This window comes from Schistocerca americana, chromosome 7 (genome assembly GCF_021461395.2).
Source record: "Schistocerca americana isolate TAMUIC-IGC-003095 chromosome 7, iqSchAmer2.1, whole genome shotgun sequence".
Classification (NCBI taxonomy): Eukaryota; Metazoa; Arthropoda; class Insecta; order Orthoptera; family Acrididae; genus Schistocerca; species Schistocerca americana.
This window is the reverse complement of record NC_060125.1, coordinates 375,525,824-375,542,618: the sequence shown is the minus strand read 5'-3', so window position 1 is coordinate 375,542,618 and position 16,795 is coordinate 375,525,824. Positions and strand designations below refer to the sequence as shown.

At 38.1% G+C, this 16,795-nt stretch overlaps 1 protein-coding gene across 1 annotated transcript in view; it reads left to right on the top strand.

Annotated features, from left to right (window-relative positions):
* Positions 1-16,795, top strand: part of LOC124621822 — a 182,004-nt gene that overhangs the window by 143,095 nt on the left and 22,114 nt on the right. Inside the window, exon 14 of the mRNA XM_047147261.1 lies at positions 13,717-13,827. Within this exon, the coding sequence (XP_047003217.1) occupies positions 13,717-13,827 (111 nt within the window). The remainder of the gene's footprint in view (positions 1-13,716; positions 13,828-16,795) is intronic.

Genomic DNA, 16,795 nt, shown 5'->3' with positions numbered 1-16,795 from the left:
AGATTAGAGAGAAAAAAATGCTAGGAACTAAGGATTGAATAAATGTGTACTTTCTTGCTTGTCTCTTGTCTTTATTGGTGTTATGTATCCTATATTTCATTTTATGTCAGACAAAACAGCAAGTTATTAGCTAATAGACACTAAAGAGTGAAAATTTTCTGAAGAGTTCTTATTCACCCCATGTCCTGAATATAATTTGATGGCACTCATTACAAAATATACATGTTTCAATTCCACAGAGCGAAATACAGTGACGTGCAATAGAAGAATGCTGTATGAAAACGCGTGGCACTGCACTTTGGCACACTTGAGACAAAATAACATACCTTACATTTCCTTGAACATATATGTTTTATGTTTAAGACTTTACAGGAAGATGTGCGCTACAGGATGAAAATATTTTTGAAAATTCGATTTTTTTAGTATTGACCCAGTTAGTAAATATCGTAGATCTGGGGCTGATGCGCAGAGCAGTCTGAGTTATAGTGGGTAGTCTCCATGTGACCTGTGTTTACATTTGGTGATTTTGCTGTTCCCCCTTCATTTGCTCTCACATCAAATGAAAACAAAATGGTTATCTGTGGCTGGGAGCTATCAAGTGAATTAAAATACATTCACATAATTACGGAAGGCTAAAATATATTATTAGTTTCAGATTTTGTTTTATTTCCACCTTCCTGACAGTCAAGCATTAATCACCTTGCAGAACAGTGAAGTTATTTTTGTCTGCCTGCTGAAGAAATTTGACTTTTATTAACCTTTTCTGTAGAGGCAGTCAATGTATTTGAAATGAAATGTTTAATTCCACAGTACCGGCTTGTTTCAATTGTTCATTGCATTTCAGGTGCACTTTTCATCTTCTAGCGCGCATGGCATTATGCCATAGTAAAGAACCAAACATGATATAATACAGTACTGGTGCTTCAAGAAAATTTACTTCCTGAAAACCACACTGAAAAGCTTAATATCAGGTCAAGGGCCGTTTCAGGAATATGGACATATGAATGTGCACTTTAAGTATGCACTTTAAATGTGCACATTTAAGTATGGTTCATGAAATTCCGGTGCTCTTGAAGTATCCTCTCATGTGTTGTTTCTTTTATGACATAATGTATAATCTTTCAATGTTTTACATGTACGTACGTACGGGCTTCCTACGTCATGGTAGCTGCGCAAGTGCGGTGTCGTCTGTTACCTGCGCTCTCTGGCAACTGCTGAAATGAGCCTATTACTGACAGGTCGCGAGAAATATTGTGAATGGTGGTTTGAAAAGTATTACTTTCAAAGTAAATATCCTTTTATGTAAGGTGGACTATGTGCGAAAATGTACAGTGAATTTCTTAAATCACAGTGCACTTTACTCTCATTTAAAAATCAGCTCTTTGATGATGAGCCATTTAGAAGACTTTACAACCCTGAAGATTAGACATTTACGTCATTATTAAAAATTTTACTGGCTCATTTGTGTGATATATCTTAGTGTAACACAAGCAAAAAAGATCAACATTATATGCGAAGGCTTAGCTTATCTTGCAGCTTATTAATCTAAGAGACCAATATTATATGTAAAAGCTTTGCTTTTCTTGTCGCAACACAATTAATATACATAATTAATTTAAACTATTAACTTTCCCTGTTTGTGTGTTCATGCTACTGAACAGTGATGTTGCTGTTGGCTGACTACATTACGTGTCCTATGCTCTGAATATCCGCTGTCATCGGCTAGCGAGATAACGTTACACGAGCTATGACTGGTGTACAAAAGTGCATCGCAATCTCGATTTCAAGTAACATGCGGTGTTTGGTGGAATTCCAATGTATTCTTTCGTAATACAAAAATACGCAGCGCACGTGTTGCTGCACATCAAAGATATTTCCAAAACGTGTCTTTTTCCCTGAGTTTCGTTTTCTAAAGTGCCGGGAAAATTTACGACCATGTATAAAACCATAACCATTCAAGAAGTTTTGCAGTTTCGAGGGAAAATATACTGTCACGTAACACGGAAAAAATGTGTTTTCACCCAGGGGAAAGTGTATTTTTAACCGGGACATCTGGGAAAAATCCAGGAATTTTTTTTTCTTGCTCGCGCATACGCCCTGTCATAGTAATAAACTCCGCATAAGTAAGATGTCTGCATTCCATTTCAAACTGTCCGTAGTCAAAGATGAGGGACTATTTATGATTTTAATGGCATAGTGCGGTTTCTGGTCTCACATTCGACTCTAAACGTGGATAGTTACCACACCTTAGGCACATGGAAAGACAGTCTCTTCAAGCACCCAGTATTTAAAACTATTTTAGTGAAAATTCACAGGTAGCAGACCAAACATGTCTGCTCCAGTTTTACAGGGTCTTTTTGTACTCATGGCTTGATTGTGGGTGCACAGTGGATGGGTCAGCATGATGCTGGACGTGGTAGACCATGAAGGAATTCCGCTGGTCAAGGGGGGCCTTTGGTACCAGCACCATATTGAGCCTTTGCACTGAGATTAGTGAGCCGCCATTTCATGTCAGGCCACGACTCCTCATGACATGAAAGTCCTATAGAACACTGTCCATGCCATACAAACTTGCATACCATACTGTTGCATGGTCATCGATGGAAAGACTCTTTCGTGCTCAACACTGACTGGTGAGGCTGTATGGAATTGGTGCACAAGGTTGCCTTTTAGAGATTGGTATTGCTGATTTTAATGTTTTACACCAAGGTTGGAGCAGACCTTCACCTTGACTCCTATAGAGGCCCAGAATTACTTTAGGCTAGACAAATTTTTATAAAAATTGCACTCCACATTTCACATGTAAATCTCCGCATTTTAGCATTTTAAATTGGCTTGACAGTTTTAAGATTGTGTACTTTGATGGATTCAAATAAGGGAACTCCTTTAGCTGATATGTAGTGTTCCTCTACCATGTCTTCAGGATTCGTCTTTCCTGTGATTATACTATATTTTCTGCAGGGCTCTGTTTGACCCTGAGAGTTCTAAAGCAGAAGAGTCATTGTCCGGGCAAGTAGTTTCTTCTCTGTTCAGATTCCTTTTTTTTTTTTTGTGGGACATGTAACCAGCAGAGAAAATGGTCCAATTAATCTATGACCAACTTTATGTCCTACAGTGACATGGGAAGCAGGTGGTGTTCAGCAGAATAATACCTACTTCCCACGTCTGGGCACCAGAACACATGGTACTTTGGAAGAATGAACAAGCAGACAGAGCCGCCAAAGGGGCCTGCAGGGAACATCTTGTCATTACGCATTGTGCCATTCGCCTACAGATTATCATTTCACTGGGGAGTCAGAGATCCACACAGTTGTGGGAGGAGGAGTGGATGGCAGTGAGGGACAATAAGCTGCACTTGAAGCAAACTACCTGGCTGTGGCTTGCCAGTCGCTGTGGTGGGTTGAATCATCTCTGTGCTGTCTCTAAAATGGGCACTGCCCCCTAATATATGGCATTATACACTGGAAAGAGAACCTCCCTTCATTTTCTGATGCTTGTGGCATGCAAATTACTGTACACCGCATTTTAACTGAGTCCATTTTATATTGTGATGAAGAGTGTGTGGAATAGAATTTCTGTGGGGATCTGCTGTCTGTTTCAGCTGATGACTCCAGCCTAAGCTTTTATATTTCCCTACCCATGACATGACTTTTAGTTTCTTTGTAGCTATCTGCAAAATTTAAAAACAAAATTAGTTTTGAAATTTGTTTTCATATTCCTGTAGAATTACTTGAACATCCATAAATAGCATTGTGTTTATGCATGTATTATACAGGGTTATTACAAATGATTGAAGCGATTTCACAGCTCTACAATAACTTTATTATTTGAGATATTTTCACAATGCTTTGCACACACATACAAAAACTCAAAAAGTTTTTTTAGGCATTCACAAATGTTCGATATGTGCCCCTTTAGTGATTCGGCAGACATCAAGCCGATAATCAAGTTCCTCCCACACTCGGCGCAGCATGTCCCCATCAATGAGTTCGAAAGCATCGTTGATGTGAGCTCGCAGTTCTGGCACGTTTCTTGGTAGAGGAGGTTTAAATACTGAATCTTTCACATAACCCCACAGAAAGAAATCGCATGGGGTTAAGTCAGGAGAGCATGGAGACCATGACGAGAATTGCCGATCATGATCTCCACCACGACCGATCCATCGGTTTTCCAATCTCCTGTTTAAGAAATGCCGAACATCATGATGGAAGAGCGGTGGAGCACCATCCTGTTGAAAGATGAAGTTGGCGCTGTCGGTCTCCAGTTGTGGCATGAGCCAATTTTCCAACATGTCCAGATAAACGTGTCCTGTAACATTTTTTTCGCAGAAGAAAAAGGGGCCATAAACTTTAAACCGTGAGATTGCACAAAACATGTTAACTTTTGGTGAATTGCGAATTTGCTGCACGAATGCGTGGGGATTCTCTACCGCCCAGATTCGCACATTGTGTCTGTTCACTTCGCCACTAAGAAAAAATGTTGCTTCATCACTGAAAACAAGTTTCGCATTGCACGCATCCTCTTCCATGAGCTGTTGCAACCGCGCCGAGAATTCAAAGTGTTTGACTTTGTCATCGGGTGTCAGGGCTTGTAGCAATTGTAAACGGTAAGGCTTCTGCTTTAGCCTTTTCCGTAAGATTTCCCATACCGTCGGCTGTGGTACGTTTAGCTCCCTGCTTGCCTTATTCGTCGACTTCCGCGGGCTACGCGTGAAACTTGCCCGCACGCGTTCAACTGTTTCTTCGCTCACTGCAGGCTGACCCGTTGATTTCCCCTTACAGAGGCATCCAGAAGCTTTAAACTGCGCATACCATTGCCGAATGGAGTTAGCAGTTGGTGGATCTTTGTTGAACTTCGTCCTGAGATGTCGTTGCACTGTTATGACTGACTGATGTGAGTGCATTTCAAGCACGACATACGCTTTCTCGGCTCCTGTCGCCATTTTGTCTCATTGCGCTCTCGAGCGCTCTGGCGGCAGAAACCTGAAGTGCGGCTTCAGCCGAACAAAACTTTATGAGTTTTTCTACGTATCTGTAGTGTGTCGTGACCATATGTCAATGAATGGAGCTACAGTGAATTTATGAAATCGCTTCAATCATTTGTAATAGCCCTGTACACTTCTATTCTATGATGAACATTTTCTTTCCATTTTCTAACTGCTTCATCCATGTATATGTCGAAGAGAATTGGTGAGAAGTTACAACTGCGCCACGCACATCAGTTAATGAAAATTTCTTCTGTTAGTTATGTATCCAAGATCTAACACAATTTTTGACATTTATATAAATTCCGTATTACACAGATGTTTTGAACATCCTTTCTTTTGCATTATGCTCCACAGCTCTTCCATATTTACTTAATCAAAAGCCATTTCGTAATCAACAAAGGAAATGTACGTTCTCAGGTTAAACTCTCATCTTTACTACAATATCTGTTTGAGTCTAAATACATCGTCTACACAGCATCTACCTTTTCTAATTCTACATTGTTCTTCCGATAAAAGAGCATGTGCTATCATATTGAGCCTGTTATATATTATTTTCACATATATTTTACATGAGTTTAAAAAACTTATTCCTCGATAATTACCGCGTTTATCCGAGTATCACCTTCACATAAAATTTACTCTCCTCATTTTTAAGAGGCTTGTTGTGAAAACTTTATTTTAACATATTCTGACTAATCAAAATTGCAAACTGTTTTATTGATGTAAAGTATCTGTATAAGAAAGCTAACATAATACCTTATAACTTATGTATTTTGTTGATGGTCTACATTCTGATGGAAGGAGAGAATAAAATAAACAAAAAAAAATAGTTTACATTTATTTTTATCTTCACTTCCATTTTTGATTTCTATTTAAGCCATTTGTCTGTGATATCACTGTTTTTCATAATCATCATCATCATCTTGGATGATAGTTTCACTAACGAATGAGAGGTGAGGAAAGAGGCAATGTATTTCTGTATTCGAGTAGCAGTGAAATTTAATGTGGGTTGTCAGAAATATTTGGCTGTTTCTTCAGAACATGTTGCAATTTCCAAGGTTGTGATTACAGTGGAACTTGAGAACACAGCCGATATTTCCAAGCACATAACAGATTTCGTATCTATATCATATGAGAATGTGACAATATTCCTTTGTCTCTTGCTTCCAGATATGTCATCTGCCCTCTGGTCTTGCATTGCCTGTGTAGAAACAGAAGCTAACACACCCCCTATCGTTTGCATCAAACCTCGTGGTGAGCATTGACAACATTCCTGCAAAAAACTCATAATTATGCCACTGCCCCCCATCTATAATTTACTGTCTCCTGCAGAAATGTGTACTATTGTTGAGTATTTGTCCAATTTTAAAGTCAGTTCAATTCTGACTATAAACCAATTCAGGAATACTGCCATTTAAACATAGGCATTGTGTTCATAATTAGTCAAGGTACGTGGTATATGTTTCCATGGTTGCCAGCACAATAAAATTTTGTTGCTCACTCACCACACCACTTTCCGCGCTTGTCCTAGTTCTCAGCCAAGCTGGTACCTTTCCAAAGTCTTCAAAATAAATCTGTATGTGACCTCAATTGCCAAAGCTTCATCTGTAAATGTAAGATGACACCTAACCTAACGTAACGTAACCTAACTACAAAAAATAAAAATTTTGACCTCAGCATCAATAGTTAAATCAGCAAATCTAAGATGACCCAGTATTTTTCAAATAATGAATTTGGAAAAAAAATATCGTCTCATAATCAGATGAATACTATATCTCCCATCTTGAATGACGATTACCTTTGCTTTCCATAGCTCCTTTGGTGTGACTGTATTTCCATAACTCCTTTGGTGTGACTGTATTTCCATAACTCCTTTGGTGTGACTGTATTTCCAACATAGTTAATTAGATGTAAATACCTACATTTTAGAATTATTCCACTATATTTGACTATTTCCAAGTTTATTTTGTATAATTCTGGAACTTTCATATTTTTGAAAGATTTTAAAACTGACTCCAACCTCCCTAGTTCTATTATTAAAATTGTACAAATTCTTTATAGTGTTTTAACCTTGATTTTTCTCTATTACATTTCTGTTGGCAGTTTTCCATTCACGTTTGTAGAGATATTTCATTAGATTATAAGCTCCACTATCTTAGAAGAAAGATTAAGGAAAGGCAAACCTAAGTTTGTAGCATTTGTAGACCTAGAGAAAGCTTTTGACAATGTTGACTGGAATACTCTCTTTCAAATTCTGAAGGCGGCAGGGGTAAAATACAGGGAGCGAAAGGCTATTTACAATTTGTATTGAAACCAAATGGCAGTTATAAGAGTCGAGGGGCGTGAAAGGGAAGCAGTGGTTGGGAAGGGAGTGAGACAGGGTTGTAGCCTCTCCCCGATGTTATTCAGTCTGTATATTGAGCAAGCAGTAAAGGAAACAAAAGAAAAATTCGGAGTAGGTATTAAAATCCATGGAGAAGAAATAAAAACTTTGAGGTTCGCCGATGACATTGTAATTCTGTCAGAGACAGCAAAGGACTTGGAAGAGCAGTTGAACGGAATGGACATTGTCTTGAAAGGAGGACGTAAGATGAACATCAACAAAAGCAAAACGAGGATAATGGAATGTAGTCGCAATAAGTCGGGTGATGCTGAGGGAATTAGATTAGGAAATGAGACACTTAAAGTAGTTATGGAGTTTTGCTATTTGGCGAGCAAAATAACTGATGACGGTTGAAGTAGAGAGGATATAAAATGTAGACCGGCAATGGCAAGGAAAGCATTTCTGAAGAAGAGAAATTTGTTAACATAGAATATAGATTTATGTGTCAGGAAGTCGTTTCTGAAAGTATTTGTATGGAGTGTAGCCATGTATGGAAGTGAAACATGGACGATAAATAGTTTGGACAAGAAGAGAATAGAAGCTTTCGAAATGTGATGCTACAGAAGAATGCTGAAGATTAGATGGGTAGATCACATAACTAATGAGGAGGTATTGAATAGGATTGGGGAGAAGAGACGTTTGTGGCACAACTTGACCAGAAGAAGGGACCGGTTGGTAGGACATGTTCTGAGGCATCAAGGGATCACCAATTTAGTATTGGAGGGCAGCGTGGAGGGTAAAAATCGTAGAGGGAGACCAAGAGATGAATACACTAAGCAGATTCAGAAGGATGTAGGTTGCAGTAGGTACAGGGAGATGAAGAAGCTTGCACAGGATAGGGTAGCATGGAGAGCTGCATCAAACCAGTCTCAGGACTGAAGACCACAACAACAACAACAACAACAACATAAGCCCTACACCATGCCTCCACATCATTTTCATGATGCACTGCACTTCACCAGCCCGTGTATCATATGCCTAGCCCAGGCTTCTGCCTCGTCTCGCTCCCACATTCCTAGCCAACACACCTGAGCTGTTTCCCACCTGTTTCTCCCTCTACCTCCCCCTCCCTCCTTCCTCGCTAATCGACCTGCTAAACTGTAATCCAAGCATTGTGTGTTCAACCAGCACATTGTAGGGGTATGTACGTGTGTGTGTGTGTGTGTGTGTGTGTGTGTGTGTGTGTGTGTGTGTGTGTGTGTGTGTGTTTTACTCTAGCATGTCAAAGGATTTCTTCCAGAAGCTAACAAGTCTTCATTCTCTTTTGTGTGTGCCTGTTGACGATGCTATGCTCCTTTTTTTTTATATATATATATATATATATATATATATATATATATATCTATCGTTCTGTTAGAATTTTTTCTGGAATTTCCATTTCTTCTTTCTTCTTCTTCTTCTTCTTTTCTTCTTCTTCTTTGCAGATGGATCACTTAGGACCAAGCGTAATCAGTATTTGTTGGCCTTCCTTTTCGCCCACTATTCCTTCATAAGCAACGAATGGGCTAGCATTCATTGCGTAGACCACGTATGTTCGTTAGTTTTCCTCTCTTCTTCCTCAAAATCCTGTGTGTTTGTGATTTTTCTGATTTCATTTCTGTCATGTAGATTTGGAGACCCTAATTCTCTCAGGTCTTTTTCTGTCTGCTTGTACCAGTTTGGTGTTGTAGTTTTGTTGTTTAAAAATGTATGGATTTTGTGCATTAACTTGTTTTAGTCCATTCTTTCTAAATGCCCCATGAATTGGATTCTTCTCATGCACATTGTGTCTGTTATTTTGGAGATATTTTAATATATTTCTGCATTGGGTTTTGGATAATGCACACCATCTTGAGTTCTTGGTCCTATTAGTTGCCTCATTATTTTATGTTCTTTCACTTCTAATTCCCCTTTTAGTGTTCTGTGTTGAAGATTTAGTGTCTCAGATATGTAGAGAGCTTCGGGTTTAATTACTGTTGTGTAGTGTTGTATTTTGCAGTTCCACGAGAGACTCTTTTTGTTGCAAATGTTTTTTGTTAACTGAAACGCCATCTCCATTTTCTGGGCTTTTGATCCGACAGATTTCTTTTCATTACAATTTTCTGCATTCCATACACCTAAATATTTGAATTATTTTACTCGAGAGGTGTAGTTATTACCAATTTTGAGGTCAGAAGGTGCATCTTAGTTGTCAGTCGTATTTTTTTATTATTATTATTATTTTATTCATTTATTTATTTATTTTCAAATGAAATTTGTAATCCTGTTTTTGCTGCCTGCTCTTGTAATAATTCTAGCCGTTTCTGTGCATCGGTAATGTCTTGGGCCATCAGTGCCATGTCGTCAGCAAATGCTAAACAGTCTAATACTATGCCCTTACATTTTGGTCCCAATCTGTGTTCTGGTGCACCTGCTTTTCTCCATTCTGGAACAACTTTTTCAAGAACACAGTTGAAGAGTACTGGGGACAGTCCATACTCTTGTTGTACTCCTGTGTCTATTTCAAATTCTATGCTCAATTCTCCCATAAATTTCACTTTGGATTTGGTCTCCGTGAGTGTTTCTTTTATCATGTTTGTTGTCTTTTGATCTAGTCCAAATTCTGCTAACACTTCAAAAAGGGATTCTCGATCTATAATGTTATATGCTTTTTTAAAGTCGACAAACATGATGACATAACTTTTGTTTGAAGTACTATGCAAATATTTCATCGAGTTTTTCAAGTTAAGGCTTTGTTCTGCGCATGATCAGCCTTTACTGAAGCCACCTTGGTATTCTCCTAGTTTTGAATCCAGCTGAGATTCTGCTCGGTTTAGTAGGGCTTTAGACAGACTTTTCTTTCAGTATTGCCAACATTAAGATTTTCCATTCTTTGCTAATATCGCCACTTATTGGATTTTCAAGCAATTTCTACAACAGTTGTAGTTGGCTTTAATACAGATATTTTTTCAGTTTAACTTGTTGTAAATATATCTTGTAAATTTTTCATTCATTTTGTATAATTTTATGTAGCATTGTACTGCTTTCAGCAAAAATTCTCATTTTAGAAACTACTAGGAACTGATCTATGTAAACAATGCTACTTCTATGTACTCTGGTGTCTACTACATGTAGGTTTAACTTTTTTATTGTCTATCACACAGTCAATCATTGTCCTCTTGTTGTAAACTTGTGAATATTCTTTCTCTCCATGATTAATGCTTTTCATTTGATGTGTGTCCACTTTTATTTTTTATTAGTTTGAGAATTGGCGTGTTTCCTGCAAGAGCACCAAGATCTCCAACGCAATAAGGAAATTATTCTTACAAATTTTATCCATAACTGAATGAAGACCTTCCTGGAACTGCTTAGCTTTCTCTTGTTTGTTTTCCTCTGTGGCATGTATGGCTGTCAAAGTTAGGCTTCCTCTCTCTGTTCTTGATGTAAGAGTTAAAATCCGTTCACTTAGATTGGTGAAACTTAAAAACATTTTATTTTTTCATTTTCTCTCTGCTAATATTTCCACTATGGAAACAGCTCTTTCTACCTAGGCAGCTCCATTGTCAAACATTGTTTATTTTTGTGTTTCGTTAGTTCCTTTCAATTTCTTTTTTGTCTTCATTATTATTGTAATATCAATTTCCTTTCTAAACAGCTTCCCAACGAGTTCTTCCTTTTTGTTTTTTACAGCTCTTAGATTTAAAATACCTGCTTTCTATACAGGGCATTTCACAATTTCTATTACAAGCTTCCAATGATTCTAGAGGGGACATAGTAGATAAAGTTTTGGTAGGGAACCCATGTCTGGAATTTGCCGTTTGGGTATAAAATGAGTTTGAGGATTGGATTACTTTCATATCTCCCACGTCACGGCACATGCACAAACTGAGATACAGGCGTCGTCAGTCACTTTCATAATTATGAAACAACATATCATTTTCGCCTAACTACAACAATAGATGCGAGAAAGCAGTATGTTAACAACTAGGAGGGTTGATTGTGGCACTCTATAGATGCACCACACTCTCGCGTTTAAGGAAGATGTCCTTCACCATGTAGAAGAGAACCATCAAAGAGTACTTGAAATAGTGCCCATGTCATGGCCTTTTGCAGAGTACATAGTGCTCAGTACCTACTGTGAAGTGGGAGATTTGAAAGTGGTTAGACCTTCAAAATTATTTCATATACAAATGCACATTTCTGAACATGGATTCTTTATCAAATATTTATCTACTATGTCCCCTCTAGAACTACTAGAAGTCTGTAATAGCGGGTTTGAAACATCCTGTATATCTTAGATTCCAAAATCGTTTAGCCTTGATGCTTTCCTTTGTCATCACATAATTTGTTGGCTTCTGATCTGAGTAATGTAGAATTTTTTGATGCCAGCCCTTCAGCAACCTCTTAACGTAGATGACAAGGGAGTTTTCTGTTAGGGTTACTGTACCTTATTCAAGGGGGAACAGGGAAAAAGGATAATTTTGATAATCTGAGTTGCTCAGTCCACCTGTTAGCTCCTGTTGGTATAGAGCCGGGTTATTATGGGAAAGGTATTTGAAGACAGATCGATATGCAACACTTTGCCTGGCTCCTCAGCTGAGACCTGTCTGGTATGGTTGACCATAACTGAACAAATGCTACTGCCAGCTTAGCTCTCAGTTGCACTGACAGTGTGTCATTAAGGCAGTGTTCCATGAGGATGACATTAATTTATATTATAATTACAACCAGCTATAAACACTGCTGCATTTTACATGTGAATGGCAACTAACAGACTGTCTGTCTGCAAGAATGGGTAAGACACAGCCAAACTACCCAGTTGTTCGGCATGCTGCCCAACAAGATGTGGTTTACTTCACTGACTGCATTCAAGCCTTTGCCATTTTGGTTCTTCCCACCAACACCAGCGTTGCTGAATTACGCAAGTGGGAACTCTTCCTACTACGTATCCTTTGTTCCCTTAACTCTGCTGGGCTCAACTTTCACTAATCTCCTTTCTTGCACTCACTCCAATACAGACCTGCCATCTATCCCACCTACACACCTACAAGACCTTTTATCTTCGGTATTTCTCCCCTCTTCAGTTTCCTCCTCCCCCAGCACAGCCTACCACTGCTGCAGGTAGCAGTCCTGTTCTGTCGCTACCATGGCCCTCCACACTTGCACAGCAGCACCAACATCTTCTCCCATCCCTACCCTGCTCTCCCTCCCCCTGCCTACATGCTGCCACCTCGCTACCCGCCCCAACTAGACTGCTGCTGACGTCAGATGTAGTCTCAATTGGGTCTTATTAGACTTGTGTGTGTGTGTGTGGGGGGGGGGGTTATTGTTGTTGCTGCTGCTGTTGTGTGAATGCATGAGAGTTCTGCTTCTGAAGAAGAGCTTTATCCGAAAGCTAAATACGTTTCTAGTGTTCTTTTTCATTGTGCCTGTAGTTGGTTCAACACCACCTCTGTGTGTTGAGTAGAATCTATTCAATATTGTTATTCCATCCTGGACTTTCCATTGTTACATTATAATCAGTCAATTTGGATGGTCAAAAATGGCATAATTGTGTACCTCAAGATTTTTGTTTCACAATGTTCTGGTTGTAATTTCAAGCAAAATGTTTACTGCCGTCCATACAATGGACTGCATTGTGAAGATTTGGTTAACAATGTCAACATCTTTCATTTCTACTGGAAATTTTGATCAAATCTCCCAGAGTCAGCTGAAATGATCAGTTAACGGCGTATTTGTATGCATCTGATTAGGTAACTGGACTTCTTTCCTTTTTAGATTTTGTATGTACTTTGAAAACTTGGAAGTGTTAAATGGTCTTCTTTGTCCACATTTGTTTCTGGATATCTAATAGGCACATTTAGGATCCATCAAGGTCCAAATTCAATGAACAGACACCATTTTACGGCCCTGACTTTGTGTAATAAGTCGAGAACTAAAGAGGCCACTTCAGTAAGGTTAAGCAACATGAGAGTTTTTTTTATAACAACCTAAGCTTTGTGTCCCTGGTAACAAATTGTAAAAGGCAGTACAATTCTGCTATTGTTGGTTTTGTGAGTGTATGTCAAACAGATCTAATGTAGATCCTGTTCTACTAGTTAGCATAAAAAATATCCTTTGTTTCTGCAGGTTACTACATTCTATACAGCTTGCAGACAATACCATTTACAGTTTCTAGAGCTGTGTCATTTTAGAGAGAGAGAGAGAGAGAGAGAGAGATTTATCCTAAGTAAAATAAAAGAAATTGTCAAAGATAAATGTTTATTTACAATAAAGCTGCAAAAGGATTCATTTAACTTCGTCTGCTTGGAAAGTAAATATATTCTAATAAACAACTTGTGGAACACAATAAAATGAAAAATTGTAAAACAGACTTTGTTTTTAACAGGTAGTTAATCTCCAGCCATCACCTAAGAATGAACCTAGTGGAAGCAGTAAAGGAGCAGACGCAGACACAATGAAAGAACTTACTGAAACTTGTTCACGTCTGCATAGCCAGGTAATTATTTGTTTATATTACTGAGAAAGAAACTGACCAACAATTCATACTTACAAGAATGGTTTTTTTTTATTTTAGTAACAGATTTATAGGCATAGATATATTGGATTTGGATCTTTGACAGCAAGATCCAAATGTAATAATCAAATTAAAATTAAAATTGAATTATCTATGACTATTAAATTATGATGTACAGAAAGTCAATTAAAACATTACCTGTTGTTTACTTGTCATTCCTCAGTTGGTAGCTGTATGTCTAAGTGCAACTGAATAAAAGTAGATTATATTTTCCCATACACATTTCATCTCAATTTATTAAGAAGCATGCACATTTATGCTTGAAAATAGGATTTTAATTTGAATATTCTTTTGTTATACTTCAAGGTTATAAACTATGATGGGCTAAAACATTAATTACAAGTAGTAATGTACAACATTCCAGTCCCAAGATAGTTATAGGTTCCATTTAAGATGTGCAGTACACTGAAACAGCAAAATAGACTTTTGGCCATTAAAATTGCCTCAAGAAGGATGCAATGACCATTGAAGTAGTTGATGTGCAAGGAAGTAACATTTCAGCACAGCCACACAAAATAGATATAAGTAAAGCCATGAGTACATTATATATAGGGCCGTACACAACACCATGCAGGATTCTACAGCACGTAATGTCAAAGGGTGGTTGGTAAGTAGTATTTACAAGGATATAGGACATGTCAAAATATTTACAAGCTTAGACCAATTTAAAATAAGCTAATTCATATACACATACGCTACCCTCCATAAGTTTTGAGTAATTATAGACAATGGAAAGGAAATACAGTATAAAAGTGCATTTTGTTGTTTTCCAAATGTTTATTAAGCTCAGATAATACACAGGAAGATGCAACAATTAAGTTTTCGATTCCTCTAAATAGCCCCCCCTTTGCTTTCATCACTGCCTTGCACACTCTCGGCATGCGCTGTGTCAGTTTTGCCAAGGTTTCAGTTGGAATTAATCTCCATTTTTGCTGCAGGACCTTTCACAAGTGTGACCCACTCATGATTTCCCATTTTCAGATCCTCCTGTCTAATTCATCGTGTAGCAGCTCGATTGGGTTACAATCGGGATTGGGGCGGCCATTCCATGTTTTCCAATATTTTATGAACCTCTAGAGACTTCGCATATTTCTGACACAAGTGAGACATATGTTTCGGATCGTTGTCTTGCTGCAAGACAAACCCTTTCCAAATCAGATGTAAACCAGAAGTCTTAGCATGTCGCTGGAGAATGGCCTGATAATCCTTTTGGTTCAGTTTTCCATCTATTTTCACCAAATCTCCAACTTTATTCCCTCCAAAGGATCCCCATACTATCACAGAACCCCCTCCATGTTTTACAGTTGGAATTACGCACTGAGGATTCAAGCGTTGATGGGGCAAACGACGTACAAATTGACGGTGTTTACTTCCGAATATTTTGAACTTGGATTCATCAGTGAATAAGACTCTTTCCCAATCCCCTGCCGTCCAATGTTGGTGTCTCTTAGCCCACTGAAGCCTTTTCTTCTTGTCGACCGGGCGCAACAGTAGTTTCTTTGTTGCTTCATAACCTTGGAGGTTGTTGTCTGCCAGGAGTCGTCTCACTGTTGACTCTCACCAGTGTATCCCTCATTGCGTTTAGTTCAGCAGTCAATTCATGGACAATTTTTAATCTGTTATGTTTACTGGTCACTACCAAATACTTTTCCTGTCATTCTGATATTTTCCTGGGTGCTCCTGAGCAAGGACGATCTCCATAGGAGCTTGTTTCTCGATGCCAGTGTATGGTTTTGACAACTCCGCTGCTGAAAATAATCAGTTTCTTTGCTATTTGTCGGACACTATTGCCTTCTTGGTGCAAAGTGATTGTCATTACCTGTGATTCATAAGCAGTCTGGCACTTTGGGGCCTTTTTAATTACTTTCGCGGCGTTTTATATCTTTATGCAAACGCAACCACAAGTGAACAGAAATGTAAACATCATACCTCTACATAGCCATGCAGCCAACTCCTGCCACCTGGCGTATTTAATAGAACTGCTTGGACAGATAACGTCAGTTTACATAAAATGGAGCAATACTAGTATGTTCCAATATGTATGTATATGTACAATAATGAAGTGTACAATACTGTACGTTTCATTATTAACTGTTATTTGAGCTTGCTATTCCGTATTCTGACCAATAACTCATATAGATCACTTTCATCTTGCTCTATTGTAATACACAGTATGGTGTTTCCAAACTTATGGAGGACAGCATACATTTACAGACTTCTAGTTAGTGATAATCATTCGATTTACTCCTGGTATACAATACTTTTTTTTACAAATAACTTATTAAAATAATGTAATGCCACACTGTTCACTCATATCGCACTATCAGTCACTGCACACACTATACACACATTGTTTCATAACACTTCACTCACTAGACACGCGCGCGCACACACATACACACACACACACACACACACACACACACACACACACACACACACACTGGTGATCTCTGGGTCATTTTCTGTACCACAACTTCCCATTTGCTATCCTGAAAAGCAGAGTCAGCATCTGTATATAATGAGTGAAGTGTTGAGCTCAGAAAGAGAAAGAGGTGTTACTATTGTGCTATGCATAGCTTGGGGGTAAGTAGTTCTAGAAAGGAAAAAAACATAATGTGAAGGTGTTATGTGGAATGTTGGATGTTTTATAATCATTATTATTATTTATTTGTATAACTTTTTTTTTTCAAACACCTACTCTGTTTTATCGAAGTAATCCTTCGATGTATAAAATGTATTGCATAACAGGTGCTTTTTAGCTGCCTTTTTAAATAAGTATATTTTAGCAATTTCTTTATTCTCATTTGGTAATTTATTGTATAGTTTTATTCCATGGTAGAAAATGCTGTTTAGAGTTTTATGTTTATTTTTTCTTAGTAAATGTAAG